This window comes from Primulina tabacum, chromosome 15, assembly GCF_025594145.1.
Source record: "Primulina tabacum isolate GXHZ01 chromosome 15, ASM2559414v2, whole genome shotgun sequence".
Taxonomy (NCBI): domain Eukaryota; kingdom Viridiplantae; phylum Streptophyta; class Magnoliopsida; order Lamiales; family Gesneriaceae; genus Primulina; species Primulina tabacum.
Window position 1 is genome coordinate 33,751,798 of NC_134564.1, and position 17,896 is coordinate 33,769,693.

A 17,896-nucleotide genomic window follows, 5' to 3' on the forward strand; every position below is an offset into this window, starting at 1 on the left:
TAAAGCTTTTTTCTTCTTCCACCTACCAAGCACAGGGCTAGCCTTAGGCAAGAGCAAAATCTGGAGTTCGAACTCAAGCTTTCAAGCAAGAGTTGTGGGACTATAAATAAGTTACTGATAATATTTTCTACTATTAATATAATATCGGTATGAATCCTTTAAAGCATAAAACTAACTACTTTTTGATAGCTTTCAAAAGATGCTTCACAAGTCTCTGAATTTCACTGATTCACTTGAACTAGAGGGAGGATTGCAGTGGCAATCACTTCCCCTAAATTTTTCAAGTTTTAGTTTCGAATATGGTCTTTCGATAAACGAAAATATTAAGTTTTTTAACGAGATAAATTTTATCATCTAAAACACATAATCTACCCCACCCCACTAAATTTGAGTACTACAATACCACAACCAAGTACTAGTCTGTAAGATTCCAAGAGAAGTAGTCACATTTCACCTTTTGTACTACAAGATTCCAGTTATGGAAAGCAACATATTTAGTCTAGGAGAATGAAAATGGAGAAAAATTGCATCAAGTTGGTTGCATCAAGTCGGCTGCCGGATCCGCCGCCGGACCACCGCGGGACTGCCGGACCGCCGCCGCCGGAGTGGAAGAAGAAAAAAAAGAGGAAGGGCAATTTTATCCTTTTCATCAAAAATTTCAAAATTATCCTACACTTAAAAATCTTACCAAACATACTACCATATATCACATATCTACGACAATAATTTTCTTTATCATTTACATACTAATCATTAGTTTATTTTATCCTGCAACCAAACGCAGCCTGACAGTATACTACTGAAACATTTTTTGTCCTAAATTTAGCAATACTTTTATCCCTATAAACTATATGAATCATTAGGCAGTTGGTATTCTCTCTTAATTTGATGGTTAAACATAACAATAATGACTAATTTCTTAGGGAGTGTTTGGTAGGGGTGATAAGATGGGTTTATAATTTTTAACCCACCTTATCCCTTGTTTGGTACGAGTGATTATTTAACCAAGTCAATCCCTCCTATGAATGATTAGGTTATATTAACTGGGATAAAATATTCACTCTTCACCCCTTAGGATTATTTATCCTACTTTTAATACATCCTATTTTTTCACTTTTACCCTTCTCCTAAATCCAAATTCACCACCACTTCCCTCCACCGACTGCCGACCGACCACCCCCGCCGCCTCCACCCGTCACCGGACGCCGCCGACCGTCGGCGCACGCCGACGCCGCACGCCGCCGGCGCCGATCGCCCCCCTCCGACCCCCGTCGGCCGCCCACCCCCTCCTCCTGCCGCCGCCGGTCGGCGCCGCCTCCTCCGACCGGCAATCACACCGCTGGCCGACTACCACCGCCGCAAAAATGGAAGGACAATTTCGTCAATTCATCTAAAGATTATTATTTATCTCATTCTTAATAATCATATCAAACATAATATTATTTTATCATTCTCTAATTCAATAATTCTTTTTATCATTTATGTGTTAATCATTTTATAATCCTATCATTTAAACCAAACATAGCCTTAATATCTTTCACAGTTTTGACACCAAAAGTGTTATGCTAAATGTTAGAAACTAAAAACATTAGAGTAAGATGAATAAGCCTCAATTATAAGTTATTGTAATCGAATTTTTTAATAATTTATATCTATTTTATTATATTTTTATATTATTTGTATGAACTAGAATTTGTAATAATTTTTAATTTCTCCATTTCCAGGAATAATTTTTTTTTAAAAAAAGCAAACTAAAAGTTTTTCCCCGTGTTGGTCAAGGTGGGAATTTCACTAAAACCGACTACTTTTAAAATTCTTTTACTCGTATAACTTTCAATTCCAAAGGGAAAAGAATAAAAGAAAATAAATTAAAATTGTATAGAATTAGGACAAGAAGGAGCTCGTACAAAAATCCATCAATGGAAGAGAATTTATCTTGGGAACAAGTGGAGACAAATGCAACCAAAAGGCTACGCAAAATGGAACACAGTAGCAACGATCGACTGAGCACATAAGTTTCTGCATAAAATGCTGTGACCTACATCCATTTCTCATCTTATGTTATATTAGACTAAAAGCTGAAAATGAAATATTAAGCATTCGAAAACAGATGTCATTGAATCATAAAATAGAACACAAAACATCAATAGACGTGGTTACTGAAATAAAGGTAAGAGGAGGGTAAAAAGGGTGGAGACAGATTTTACTAAATAGCTATATTTGTTGAAAAAAGCAAATGCACGATGACGGAAAATATCGAGATGGACAACATACATTGAGAACCAAGTATGAAGAAAACGCAAGAAGCTGGATTTGTCTCACTGCTCAGAACAGTCGATTCACCTTCTCAATGCAGACCAGTGTGTAATGATGGCCCGTGCCTCTGATTTAGGGTCCATTGTTCAAGATTTCTCACGCCTCTTGAGTCAATCAAACTATATCACAAAGTCACAAAAAACATCAGGCGAGTTTTGCAGTTTGAGCTCGAAAGGTGTCCCCACTCTTTTGAACTGTTCTGCAGCAGCAATAGAGTTACAAATTCGATCACTAGCTAGCTTGAATCATGCCAAGTACTTGAACAAGTTGGGGTTTTCCCTGTCTCTTTCCAGATAGTCACGAGTGATCAAATCTTCGATCCTCTTCTTGATTGCTTTAACATCAGGCTGTGAAGTTACATTTCAGCTACGTCAGCATCTAAATAGGAACAAATAATATCTATCAGAAAATTAATGTACACTTCAAGGGCATGGGGTACCTTGAACGTACAACCCAATTGCTCAACACATTCCATAACCAACTGCTGATATCCCAAAACTTTCCTACTCTTCATGATACGCACAATTGAGGCATCAATGGCATATCGTCTGTCCTTGTCAACATCCTCAATAACCTTCTTCTTCTCGTCAACTGGAGGGAGAGGGATCTGAGTTCAAATGAAAGCAGTGAGAGAATCAGGTACAAATAAACACAGATAAAAATTTTAAAACATACTCAATCTAGCATAGGGATAGTGCGTGAAATAATTACCTTAATCCTTCTCATTTTGTCGGTGAACTTTGAATTAAACTCAAAAACATCAGTCGGAGAAATAGTTTTGGTGTTTGGCTCCTTGTTCAGAATCCTATATTTGGCACATGAAAGTGAATGAAGCAGCCTAACAACATCATCATCTGACAGGTTTAACTGATTCATGATTTCCTGGTAACTCAATCTATCTGAGGCATTGAACAGAAGCAAGGCAGCAGCCTAGGAAAAGGAACCACAGATTCCAATCATTACTGTATCCGTTACAGAAATCATGAATAAATGTGATATGATCTTGGTGCTGGGACGAAACCTGATAGGTTGTCACGATCAGCTCTATTGTCTTTGGTTCAAACTTTCCATTGATGTTACAAGTACCCAGAGAATATATCCACGTAAGTTTTCGATGCTTCGTTTTTGTCTGGTAGAAATCTCTAAATACTTCCACGCACTTCACCTAACACAAGTTTTTCAAAGTAAAATGAAAAGAAAGTGGTATACTAACTTTGAAAACAAATAAGATGTAGCCTAATGCAATGTACCATCTCAGCTGGAAGGTTAAGATCAAAGGACTTGTAACTTGGCCAGAAACCTGTTGTGAGTACAGTCACTGTTAAGTCAATCCCTGGATTAACATTTACATTATTGCTGAGATATTCCTCAAAGCTGGCTTGATTTTCCCTTGCTAGTGTCAAATCCATGACCTGGTATGGATGCAACAGAAGGAAATATAATCTATGTCCTAAGTTGATTCACTATAGGCAACACCAGGCAACACATTAACAACAAGCAAGCTCACCATCCCCTCCATTTTTGAGGTAAATTGACCACCACATTGCTGTTTCAACTTTGTCAGTATACTTCTCTCATGTTCATCATTAGCACTTTTATCAAATAATAGCCTCCGAGCAAGCTTTTTCCTATTGACAGAAGCCAAAAAAGAATAAAGTATAATCACATAAGGAATGACTAAACACTAACTAACCCGTTAGTTACAAAAATTACCTATAGAATTCAGCAAATAAATCCTTATCACTGATATAAGCAAGCAGTTTCACAACCTGTAGGAAGATTAGAGTCCCAATCATAGCCGAACAAATGTTAAAGTGCGAGTGTAATATACATAATACACACCTTCTCCAGTGTTTCTTCAATAGCTTCATCACTCAATTTTTCACTCCCACCCTTTTTGAGAATGTTATCACAGAATGTGGCAAGGAGTTCCGCGTTGGAACTTCCAGCAACTCCTTTGTTGCAAAAGACTTCAAAGGCCTCTTTAAGAGCCTAGAGAGAATAGAGAAAAGGGGAAGTTGTATAACACCTACAGCCTCTTCTTAAATGGTATATTAAAAAAATCATGAACTAGTTTCATAATCCTAACCTTATGGAAAAGTGTGTGGTTTAAGAAACAGTCATTCACATATGCCATGAATTTGTCGTGGAGCTCGATTACTCTTCTGACAAAAATCTGATATCCATACGCTAGTTACTGTTAACATCTTAAATCGTATTGAAAAATAAAAGTAACTAAGAAAAGCTTACATGTTCTTGTAATCCAACAACATCTTTCTTTTCTGCCTGTAAAAGACAATCCTTCAAGTCAGATAAGTTAAATATTAAACTATTACATAAAATCTTTCGCATAATCATCCCACGGAAGAAGATGGCAGAGTTTCCAGAAGACCTGCTCTGAAAATATGTTATTACCAGAACTGGAATAATGTGCTACCTAGTGTTCTAACGTCCAGCAGATATCATTTGGACATCCAAAAAAGAAAAAAGAACAATGTAATAATGATATTAAGAAATTATTTTTGTTTTATGAAAAAATCAAGTTCATGTCATTAACGCTTATATAAGACAAAAATGAAAGCTTTGACAGGAACCAGAGTTTCGGTTATAATTATGAGAAACCACGAAAAAGGTATGTGCACGTTATTATGGACTTCTCTGTGAAGTACAAAAATCTTTCAAACCACTTTTGTGCAGTTCTATTGTCTTCCATGACTTTCAGACAAATGAGTTGAATTGAGGGAATACAGACTTTCCATTTGCATCTGCCAATTTAAATGAAATTCTATAGCAATGGAAATACTTTAGAGATAATGAAAAATTTCACTCGTACGATCTAGCAAGAGATGATTGTAGTTTTTATTTCATGAGCACAACTACACCATTTGAAAATTATTTAACCTTCTTTTCCTCCTTGTTACTCCAGGGTAAATGCGGAGTTTTCTCTCAGTTCGTGGAATTAAATAGGCAACCTCACAGCGTTCACTAATATCATAAAAGAATTCAAGTGATCTTTAGAAAATTCTAACATCATAAGCATGGAATACCATGCAAGAGAGGCACCATGGCGATCCCGGCATGAGCTTTTGATTGTTTTATCGAATAGCATTACTACCATAATATATTCCATTTTTTCCCAAATGTAGTAATGATTTCTTACACCCTTAAAAATACCACATTCTGCAACTAAAAAGAAGATAGGAAACTTTTAAGCTCTACATAGCAGTACTCGAGACTATTTTTACTGATATAAAACACACAATCTATTTAACAAATAAATCTAACTAAAAATGCTATAACACGCTTAAAAAAAGACACCTTCTTGTTACTTGCTGCATCTTCTGCTTGTTTAACAAGAGCTGTGCCCTCAGCAATAACATGCTGCCATGGAAACATGACACATTAAACTTCGAATAATTTTGAAAAGGTATAGGCAGCATGAATGAACAGATACTCATTCCATCACTTAAAATAAAAAATTATGCACCTGCTTAAATATATTCGCAACAGGTTCTAAGCCACGAGGTACTTTGGAGAAGAGTCTATACATCCTTGACAGATCCTCAACCTAAAAGATTAAAAAGGCTATGAGTTGTCATATCCAGCATCACAACAAATAAAACATCCAAACATGGAAACAAAGACTTCATTGTTAAGTACCTTGTCATCTCTAAGTAATGCATGACAACCAGAGTGCTCCTTCTCAAGCAGTTGGGCGGCATACACAGACAAGAGCTCGTTTTGTACTTTCTACCATTAAAAAAAATCATGAATATTCAATTGCATCATAAGATCCTATTAACATGACTCTTGACCATACAATCGCATCACAACACTCAGAATGCTACATATCACCCACTTCCGGGAATCACTATCCTAGTCCAAGAACAAACCTCGAGCAATTTTGTTTCGCTACTTGAATGAAGATAATGCGAAACTCTGTCCTTTTCCCTTTTTAAACACTCCTCGGCCTGCATTTTACGACCAAATGTTTAGCGACCAAGTGCAAAAGTAGTAGGATTAGGGACACCATGGCTCCCATATCCTCAATTATGTCAACGCATGCTGTGCATGTGTTTTCTCCTTTAAATTCAAGAGGGATGGAGAATTCTAAGTCAAAGGGAAATTTTACTTTTTTCATGTAGTCTGGACACGAATCATCTAAGATCCAAGTGGAAGCCTTCCGAGAATAATAAGCTGCAGAGTCATTCAGCATTGCTGCTTCGAAATCATTCTCATACTCATTCATCTGACCCATTCCTATTTCAACAAAAATATCTAATACATTCTTCAACAAAGCTCGATCAATTTGCTCTCCTTCGCGCTCTTGATCAATCTGTCAGAAAGAATCATACACAGGGTCCAAAAGCAAATAGAGATAGAAAGGCACAAAACAATATGAAAATCATACCAGAGATATAACTGCATCTCTTACTTTCCCATCTACCTCTAAGTACACCTGCGATAACAATCCCAATACCAGCTCAAAAACCAGAAAGGAAAATGTAGGAAGAAAAGATGAAAGGGAGAGCAAGGGAAAATGTATAAGAAACAAAGACGGAAAAATCCGCTCAAATTTGTTCCCCTTTTGAAGCTACAAGACGAATTTACATGTAAATGAGAGATAATAGAACAAAATATCAAGGAGTCATGCAAATAAAAACTAAAAAGAAGTTACCATGTCTCTAAAGCATGTCAAACCAACTTCTTTAAGTGCTGGGAGTGACCTTCTAGCTATGAAGTATCGATCAAGATAGTAAAAGAATCTTGACAGCCATCGCACCATGATTTTATGATTTGACCACCGTTTTACTAGTTCCCTCAACATAAACTCATCATGCTTCTCTCTCAATGAGGGTAATACCTGTAAAAAAATCAGAGATGCCAACTTGTTGGAATGAAGGTACCACAAATAAATTCTAGAAACTTGGCATACAAACAGCTGTGATAACTAATGTTTCAAAATTAAGCATCCAGTTTATCCAAAAAATGTTTAGTTTAGAATAGAGTCGGACAACTTTATGTGTCAGGGTGTGATTTTAAAAAGCTCTAAAGTAGAATAGTTGAAGTTAAATTGTCTAATGTTCTTCACGTAGTTTTTTTTTATTATAAAAAACGATATTATATTAAATAATTAAAAGTAGTTACAAGCAGCGGAATCTGCACAGTAAAAAAACAAAAGCTCTAATCATATCAACAACATATATAACTTCAATCTCAGAATAAATCTGAGATCGAGAAATTATTAAATTCTATATGCGTCTCAATCTAGTCATATGCTCAAATCTTGATCTTGTAACAAATACTCTTCAACCGACTCTTCTAGATTGTCAAAATATCCTTCTATTCCGCTCTAGCCAAACTGTTCAGTCTAATGGCATATTTGGATGGGAAACTTTTATAAGAAAATGTTGTATTTTTTTAATTAAAAAATGTTCTTTTGTCACAAAGAATGATACTCAGTTGGTATCTTATTCTAAAAATAAGACGTTTAAAAATGACCGGAAGCAAATAACAGTAAAATGTGGTTTTTAAGCCTTCTACTTCAGCTTCTCATTAAAAAATTTAAAAAAACCTTTTCCATGATCAAATTAAAGTAAAATAGTGTTTCTATTATAACAAGACAAACACCAAAAGAAAATAACGAAATCGTTTCTTTTAAGACAATTGCTTATATAGTCAACAAAAGATGGCTATAGATCATCAACCAACTCAATGTCTCCATTCACTACATAAACTGTAGAGTTGTTTTTCCTATATCAATATTGGGGCAGACTTTGCACCCGGTTTGTGATCGATCAAACCTCTGCACGGTAAGAATGTAAGCCACTGAGAGGCATTAGATTACTTATTTCCTAAGATACATTGTCTTTCAACAATTAACCACATAGTGTAATCCACAAGGATGAACTCCACATGCCTTGGCATCGACAAAAATAAGGTTCTCCACAGTGTCCTGCCATCTAGCAACTTGAAACCCACTCGATAACCATCCTCCAATCCATATGTTAGAAAGCCTTGTCAGACGAGTAAAGGTTCTCCATAGTTATTTAAGACTGAACGTGCCTCGTGATTCGACTGATATCTTAATAAATAATGTTGCTGAAGAGTTCAAACAACACATACGAATTTGTCAACCCATGAAGACAAGTGAGATCAGCAAACAATAGGCACGAGATGGAGTAACTCTACAAGTCATTTGCATATATTTATAAGAAATCAAATGAAGAATGGCAATAATGTGAATCAACTGAGGCATCTAAAGCAAGGTCAACAAAGTTTATATCATGAAAGACTGATCATGTTTTAAGATTTGAAGACTGTCTGAGGAGGTAACTTGCAATGAAGGAGTTGTTACTTAGGAAAGTTGCATATTTAACAAAATGTAAAAGAAACCATCCCCAGAACATGGCAAATCTGTGTGCATGAAATTATACAAATCTTCACAACAATACATCTGTAACTATAAAATCTGAATTCGCCGTTACCGTCGATGTAATGTACACTTCGAAAGCCTCCTTGTACTTTTCATACAACGGTTGAGAATAATCGTGCGGGGGTTTTTGAGTACACATGTTATAAATGGTCCTGTAAATAGGAATTTGGAGACATGCATTAAGCAAGTTACATATGGTCTATGAAATCAAGAGAACTATACAAAGAACTAATTGATACGTGTAGAGCGTCATGTAGTCTTCTGAACTGAATTGTGGCTCTGGTAATCCTTCCAGAATATTTTTCAGTTTTGTAATCCCCTTTTGCATAATATCCCATCCCTGTTCTAAATCAATGATGTTCCGCTGGTTCATCGACATATTCTATATCTAGACAAGGTCAACAGTTTAATTCGGATTCCGAACCTGACATCATTTGAACAGTAAAATAAAACTGATCAACATACAACAAAAAATTATCACAGAAACTTAAATTTTTGAGACAATTCAATAGCATGAGCTCAATAGCATTTGCAAACATCTTCATCTTTACAAAGAATTTAGTGGTAGCTTAAACAATAACTGTGCTAAGGTTGTACATACTTAAAATAAAGTGATTATGGACTTATCATTTATAAAGTTGCACAGTTTTGTAAAGAAAAAGTTCATAATCACTTTCTGAAAACATTTGCAAATACTACCTAAGTACCCTTAACATGCTATCACTGAGAATAAAAAATAGCCAGCTGAATATATTAATCTCAGGTAGTACAAAGCAACAAATGAAATTGGAAAATCAACATAAAATTACAAAAGAATCATTAATAACATGTAATGCCACAGCAAAAAGACAAATTACCAAACGTGGCCAACATTTATTTTGAAGAGAACCATGACAAGGAAATCTACACTAATTCCAATCACAACATGTTACAATGCTAACCAATCTTATAAATCAGCAAGAAAGAAACTCACTTCAAGGAAACCATGAAACAAATAATAGAAAACACTTAGATTTCACAATTAAAAATATCACTTAAATCTTAATATGCACAAAAGTTCCCCACAAAACTCTTTTCTAAAAGTCTTTCCTGCAGTCAAAATTCTTGCAACTTCATAAGTAAAAACGATCGCAAGGTAAGGAAGAGCATTTATTGGTATCAATTATCAAATAAAGGAGAACTGAATTTCTACTGAGGCCAAGAATTATCACCAAGCAACATTAAACTCAAAATAAAATCACAGCAGATATAGAAACACCATCAAAGATCCAACATAACCCTGCCCGCCCATAATTATAACAGCAACAATTTGAAAAATAAAACCCTAACAAGCAGTAGAATGACTGCCAAACACGATCAAGGATCATAGTGATACCAAAAACACAAGACGATCGATCGAATCTCCAGCAAAATATACGAACACCCGCACCAGTCAGTACCAGCACACGATAGAAAAACACACAGTACACATACAAAGTAAATCTATAAGCAGGTAGAGAATACCTGAAAGGAGAAAATCCGAGCGACAGGTGAGTGAATCTCTCTCTTCTATTTTTTTCCCGACTACATATATTTTTTTTCTGCCATCACAACCTTATATATATACATTATAAAATATATATTTACCAAAATTCTAAAACGAAGACCGGAGATCGTTTGGTTTATTGCAATTTTGATCCCTCAACTATAACTGGTGTTCATTTAAACCCTCGTGATCCCTTTTTTCAACAACTCGTAATCCAATTATATTATTATAATATATAATTAATTTAAGGATAAATTACCAATAAACCTCCGATACCAAACATAAGTTTATACTCAGTCTCTATGTTAGAAAAATGTATTTAAACTTTTTGCATGAAAATAATTTTTGTTTGAGCTCTCTATCGATTATTTTACAAATCTTCATTATTGGTCGTTAATACAGTAATAATTTTCATAGTGCCGAATTTCTGGAGACTGGGTGGTTGGTGTTCTCATATATAAATACTCAATTTACTAATTGAAAGTGTTCGATTTCATCAAAATTGTAATCAGATATTGGTGATTCGAACGGTAAATGTGTTCGTTGGTGCCAAATTTCTGGAACTTAGATGGTTATTATCCTCACATTTAGATGATCAATTTACTCATTAAAAGTGCCCAATTTCATTCCTCATTGTACTCATATATTTGTGATTTGTAAACGTAATTTTTTTAGCTGGTGCTTGAATTGTAAGCGAGTCAAGTCGATCCGGACAATATCAGGCTCGAGTTCGAGTCGTTTAAAGTATATAAGCTCGAGCTTGATTCGAAACTTTTATCATGAGTTTCACATCATTTTAAAATTATTAAGATCGCAAATAGCTCGAGCTCGACTCGTTAATAGCTTGTTTAGCATGTTTAACGAGTCTGACTCGAGCTTAATTTATTAAGTGAGTTTGTTTTCGAGGTTGTTAATCAATTTTATTTTCAAGCTGGTTTTCAAGCTTTTCAAGAATGCTTAGCCCAAATTCCGACTTATAAGATATGAGAATTAAGGAGGTAGACTTATTGTAATGTCCCGAAAATTTGAAAGTCCACGTGAACCACATGCATGCAAGTTATTAAATTTCTTTGGTATTTTATTAAATTATTTTAAAGCTTTGAATGCATGTTTATTTCATTAATTGTGTTTTAATTCATTGTTTATTTAAAGTTCATGCAATCTAGGATTTTTATTTAAATTATGGATTTAATTCATTTTATGCATAATTCATGCATGATAGGATTTAATTCATGAAATTTTAAAAGTTCACGCATTAGGGTTTCTAGGTGCATTTCACGCTCGAACGAGGATCGGAGACCGGAGAATTTTCAAGAAAATTATTTTATTACACGATTTATTTTTATAAATTAATTTAAAGCATTTTAAGTGTATTTTTCGAAAATGGGAATTTTTAGGTATTTTTACCCGCAAGATTTTAATTTTTAACGGTACGCAAAGTTTATCGAATCGGGGGACTTTTTAATGGTTCGGCTAATATTTTCAAAATCTTTTCAACATGAAATATTTTTCGGGAGTTCGTTTGGATTTAATGGGCTTATTTTTAAGCTTGTTGGGCATAAAACCTTTTTTTTTAACTTTTAAAATGTATTTTTATGGCCCATGAACTAAGTATTATCTATATAATTAGGCCCTAATCACCCAATTAACCCTAAACCTAATTTTACCCCACCAACCAGCCGACACCCTTTCAGAATTCATTAGTTCCTTGGTTTCATCATTTACTGCTAGGCCCCATCGGTTGGCTCTTGTTCTTGAAAAAGAATTTCCTCCGGCCTCGTGTTTGTGCATCATTCCAGGCATGCTTCGTATCACCTTTGCTGCATCACTCATGTTGTATATATATCTGATTTGTATGTATTATGTATGAAGGAACTCGATCTGTCCAAGATCATGAAGAAAAGTTTCGACTTTCATCCATATTATGCATTCTTTTCATTATACTCACGTTTTTCCCTAGTTTGTGCAAGGGGCTGCGACCTACGGCTGTTAAGAGATTGTTAAAGGCATTGAGGGTGATCCTGAAGGCAACACAGAACGTTGCTTACTGTGAGTAGTAGAGACGAAGGGTTGAATCGAGGTGGGGGTTCGGGTTTGCTAGTATTGTGGGTAAGGGGGAGAACCATCGGTGCTATGGTGAGCCAAGCGGTGGATCTACTCCTGGTGGGTCTGGTCCACGTCCTTGGAGGACCCTAGCCCTGCTGGTTCGATCCTTGAAGCAGCACACGTGAAGTGGAAGCAAGGGAACATGGGTTAGGAGATGGGCTTCTAGCGGGTAAGATGGCGGTGTGGGGGCATGCATGGGAGTGGAGGTTTGAGTCGGTGGAGTACCTTAGACTCTGATCTACGTCCCTGGTGTGTGGGCTCGTGAGTGGTGCGTCGATTTGAGGGTATAGGCGTGAGTTGTGGTCAAGGGAAGTGCATGAGGTGGACAAATGGGATAGGACCGAGAAGTTAATAAATTTATAGTATTGATTAGCCGTGTGTTAGGGAGAAAATGTCATGGTTTTAGGAGCATTTTAATATGTTAAGATATGGTCCATATAAGGTTCGGAAGAATTTAGTAGAGTTTCGAGTCGGTTCGGTTTGAAACCGGGACTCCGTTTCAAGTTTTAAAACGTGTCGATTAAGTTCTGATTTGGCTTGGGATTTACGTCTAAGAACACTTGTAAAAATGTTTTGGGATATTTTAAGGAGTTTGGTAAGCTTCGGGGCAATTTTAGAAGTCCAGGGTTGAAACGATAATTTTTGGGTTTCTAGGGGCAAAATGATCATTTTGCACCCGGGGTGAGATTTTGGTCCTGGCAGCGCCCTGAGCACAAATTTATGATATTTTAAATGTTTATGCATCATGTTTAAAATTTTTACGCGATTATGATAAATACGGTGCATGCTTGGTTTAAATGAAAAATTATGTACATGCATGCTTTTATTTAAGTGATGAATATGATGACACGTTTTGAAGAAAGTGATTTAGTTGTGACTAACACGATGACACGATGACATGTAAGGCCCGGGCTCAATGGGCGGGTAATGTCGTCGCTGATGACCCTCGCCGCCGGGTACCGCGGTTACACGTAGATGGATCCATCGACTGACATGATGACATGATGATACGAAAGTCACAGCTAATGAACGGAATTCAAATTAAGATTTTAACACGTATATGCTGATACGATGATACATGCTATTACCATGTTTTGACAGGTCACAGTTACGCATACGATATGATAACATGATGAGACATGTTTTGACACGGTTACGATTTTACACGACACGCTTATGTTCATGTTTTTAAGCTCATGAAATGTATTTTGATTATGCTATTTTTCACCGCTGTGTGCTATGTATATGTACTTGTTATTACTGGTACAGGTGTGTTGAGTCTTTAGACTCACTATGCGTGTGTGATGCAGGTGAGCTTGTTGCTGAGGAGACTGGAGGTCCTGAACTCTGAGTAGGCAGCTCTGGTGCGGTGACACGACCTGAGGACCGCATGTTTTCCGCATTATGATTTATGAATTTGAGAGGAGATGAACCTTTTGATACGTTGACGATTTTAAGCTTTTTATTCGTTTACGTTTATGTTTGATTTTGGAGTAGTTTGGAAATTTTAAAACTGCGTTATTTTTATTGTCAAATATTTAAGATCATTTTTATATGTTATTGCGAGATTGCGAAGCTTTTATTTTTTTAAAAAAAATGTCTAGTAGAATTTTAAAAAAGAGCGAGACGTTTCAGTGGTATCAGAGCCGACCTCTCTTAGTACGGTGTGGTTCGGGGACGAACCAAGCGGAAGCTGGTGGGCATGTGAGGCCCGGGGCCGAAGAGGGCGGGGGTTGATCGCCGGTGCCATCAGTTGCACGGACAATGAGCGGCTCCTGGTAGGCTTCTAGGTGGAGGGAACATGAATGAACCGACCCACACGGGAATGAGAGGGATTCCGAGACTGTTCAATGTAATGGACTGTACAGTTGAAGAGGGCTTAAAATATTTGATTTGTACTACTCATATCACGAAGGTGCATCTTCTTTTCGGTAGCTCATCACATAAGAACTCCAAAGTTAAGCGTGCTTCACTTGGGGCAATTTTGGGATGGGTGACCTCCTGGGAAGTTTCCCAGGGTGCGTGTGAGTGAGGACATAAGCACGCTGGAAAGACTCGTCTTGATACAGTGAGGACAGTCGTCGAATCTGAGACGTTTCAGTTGGTATCCGAGCAAGGGTCCTCCTGTATAGGGTTGTGCCACCGCCAGCTTCTGCCGCTCAGTCTTCAAGCCTCAAGTCTGTAAGCTTTTATGATTTAATTGTTTTAAATGATTTACTCTTATCACCTGCATGTTAACATGATTTACGTTGTATGACGATCTATGGTATATGTTTAACTGCTTTTATGATTTAAGGATTTACTGTTAAAAAAAAACAGATTAAATTGCATGTTGGTTTTGTGATGGAATTGGACTTGATAAGAATTTTGCTTTTGAGCATTAGGAAATGTTGGAAATCATTTGACTATATTAATTTTTGGGTTAGTAATACTGATATTCTGCTTATGGGTCATAAGTTAATCTTGAAAATTATGAATGCTTTTGGACTTGTAGAATTTCTAAGAAATTACTTATGCATGGTTCGTGGTTGCTAGTTGAATTAATTTTTAAGGATTCTATGTAAGGATTAATGATTCTAATATTACGACGATCTTTGGAAGTATAAAAACGTAGAATTTATATATGATGCATGCTCTACCTAGTAGGACCTAAGGATTGAATTGCATGGATTGAGAATATTAAGGACCTAATTGTAATAACCAATAATTGAGGACCTAAGTGCAAAAATAATATTCTAAGGGACTATTTTTGAATTTACTAAATTTTGGGATTTAATTTTGAGTTTCGAGAATTTTAAGGTTTAAAGAGTCTAAGTCGAAAATTTTATAGGGACAAAAATGCAAATTTCGAAGAGTTGTAGGGCCAAAAATGTAATTTTTGAGAACTTTAAGTGTCAAATTGCCAATCTCAACATTTTTGATGATTAAATTCGAATTTTTGAGGAACACTTGGTTAAATCAGTAATTTTTCGAGGTTATGAGAATTGATTTTGAGTTTAATTAGCTTAAAATTATTGAACTTTATGTTTCGAAGAACTTATAAAATGGAATTTGGAACGTCAACAACTTATGGGTGATAGTCGAATTTCCGAAATTAAGGTCAAAGTTGATAATTTTTGAGGAAATTAAGAATTAATGTTGCAATTTTAAGAAATTGGGGGATTAGTTTAGCAGTAAGTGAGAATTGAATGGTTTAAATGATATGAATTTTCGGTGATTTAGTTTTGAAGGATATTTAGAATCTTTAGATATCTAAGTTATAAGGTTATAAGGAATGGTAATCAAGGACATTATAGGATGAATCAATCTTGGTCTTGAAAATTTAAGTGCTGGTGAAATAATGTTGTGGCAAATTAAGAATTTAAAGTGATGATAATTGAAGGTGAAGTTGAGCAATTAGTTAAGTTATAAGATTTGACAGTAAGTTAACTAATTTTTGGGAACTTGAGTTTGATTTGTCATAAGTTTTATTCATGATCTTAACAGTTAAGATTCTACATTGTTGGAATTTAATTTTGCTAGAAAGTTGGGTATGATTGATGGTTGGGTTATTTGATATACGTGTGTAAGAGGTGAGGTAGACACCTTGTCTTGAGGAAATTTGAAAGTCATTAAGAAACTTGGGACTAGGCGGATACTATCTAATGCTACTTGGGTTGCGTAAGCTTGAATTTTCAGTTTATGAGATAGGTGTTCATACAAAATTTTTGGGTGAAAAAAAAAAAAGAATTAAGGGTATACAACATAGGTTATCAATAGGATGACTATTAAGATTTTTGTCGAGTAAGATATCTAAAAGCTTGATATGGGAATTCTATAACTATATGGATTATAAGTGAAGTTGATTTATTAAAGTTAGTTTAATGCTATCATGTGATAACTTATTAAGTTTTATACGCTAGACTTAATTAAGCATTGAGGTTACTTAAGAATGCGACATTTGTCCAATGAGGAAAGTCCCGAGTCTTAGGCCTCAACTATATTGTAATTGGAGAGAAAATAGTTTAAGCATGTATTTGATACTAGAAGGGTTTTATTATTAAGGTAGAAGATCGAGATTGTATATTTTGGGTTTTATGGATTATCACTACTCGAATTTAAGATTTGCAACAATTTAATATTTGGAATGTACTCACAAATAATTAAGTCACGTAAGTTTGGTGTCATAAGACAAGATTCGATTCAACGATTTTAGGTTAATATTATTATGGGGTCGATTTAAGGTTAACTTCTAAGTGTATTACCGAGGATAGAAGTCGATCAGTAATTTTTGGTACTAAGGTTTCCTAAGTTGAACTGCCTAAATGCTAAGGTAGTAGGTCAATGAACATCCTGGGTATAGTATATGAAAGTAAGATGCAATAAGTTTGGACTGCCATTTCTAATATTGGGAATATTGAGAAAAGTCCAAATTCAAGGACATAGAGAAATAGAACTAAATCACTATAAGTTGTTTTAAGTTGCGATCCGCAAACGAGAATTTTGGTAGCCAAATTTAATTAGTATTGAGGAGCCGTAAGGACAGCTTAACACTTATTTTATCAAAGTAGCGCAACGGAAGCGTGGACTATTGGGATTCTAGAATTAAGGGTCTAAACTTTTTGTTCGTCGAAGGTAAGCGAATTTCGGGGACGAAATTCAATTTAAGCGGGGAAGATTGTAATGTCCCGAAAATTTGAAAGTCCACGTGAACCACATGCATGCAAGTTATTAAATTTCTTTGGTATTTTATTAAATTATTTTAAAGCTTTAAATGCATGTTTATTTCATTAATTGTGTTTTAATTCATTGTTTATTTAAAGTTCATGCAATCTAGGATTTTTATTTAAATTATTTTATGCATTTTATGCATAATTCATGCATGATAGGATTTAATTCATGAAATTTTAAAAGTTCACGCATTAGGGTTTCTAGTTGCATTTCACGCTCGAACGAGGATCGGAGACCGGAGAATTTTCAAGAAAATTATTTTATTACACGATTTATTTTTATAAATTAATTTAAAGCATTTTAAGTGTATTTTTCGAAAATGGGAATTTTTAGGTATTTTTACCCGCAAGATTTTAATTTTTAACGGTACGCAAATTTTATCGAATCGGGGGACTTTTTAATGGTTCGGCTAATATTTTCAAAATCTTTTCAACATGAAATATTTTTCGGGAGTGCGTTTGGATTTAATGGGCTTATTTTTAAGCTTGTTGGGCATAAAACCTTTTTTTTAACTTTTAAAATGTATTTTTATGGCCCATGAACTAAGTATTATTTATATAATTAGGCCCTAATCACCCAATTAACCCTAAACCTAATTTTACCCCACCAACCAGCCGACACCCTTTCAGAATTCATTAGTTCCTTGGTTTCATCATTTACTGCTAGGCCCCATCGGTTGGCTCTTGTTCTTGAAAAAGAATTTCCTCCGGCCTCGTGTTTGTGCATCATTCCAGGCATGCTTCGTATCACCTTTGCTGCATCACTCATGTTGTATATATATCTGATTTGTATGTATTATTCAT

General features: G+C 35.4%; 1 protein-coding gene across 4 annotated transcripts; it reads right to left on the reverse strand.

The window, feature by feature from the left end:
* Positions 1–2,079: 2,079 nt before the first annotated feature.
* Positions 2,080–10,371, reverse strand: LOC142526401 (cullin-1-like). 4 transcript variants are annotated; one of them, XM_075630767.1, is made up of 21 exons: positions 10,256–10,317; positions 9,798–9,841; positions 8,992–9,176; positions 8,805–8,904; positions 6,995–7,180; positions 6,728–6,775; positions 6,449–6,652; positions 6,210–6,287; positions 5,977–6,066; positions 5,804–5,884; positions 5,635–5,697; positions 4,567–4,602; positions 4,406–4,492; positions 4,159–4,308; positions 4,030–4,085; positions 3,824–3,944; positions 3,567–3,728; positions 3,338–3,481; positions 3,028–3,246; positions 2,756–2,923; positions 2,080–2,663 (listed from the first exon to the last, which is right to left on the reverse strand). In XM_075630767.1, the coding sequence occupies exons 3-21, from the start codon at positions 9,129–9,131 to the stop codon at positions 2,562–2,564; spliced, it is 2,235 nt and encodes a 744-aa protein (XP_075486882.1). In that variant the 5' UTR covers positions 9,132–9,176; positions 9,798–9,841; positions 10,256–10,317; the 3' UTR covers positions 2,080–2,561. The 4 variants fall into 4 exon arrangements, with proteins under 4 accessions (XP_075486882.1, XP_075486880.1, XP_075486883.1 ...); XM_075630765.1 differs by lacking the exon at positions 9,798–9,841 and having other exon boundaries at positions 10,256–10,371; XM_075630768.1 differs by lacking the exon at positions 9,798–9,841 and having other exon boundaries at positions 8,992–9,140; positions 10,256–10,353.
* Between the last annotated feature and the right edge of the window lie 7,525 nt (positions 10,372–17,896).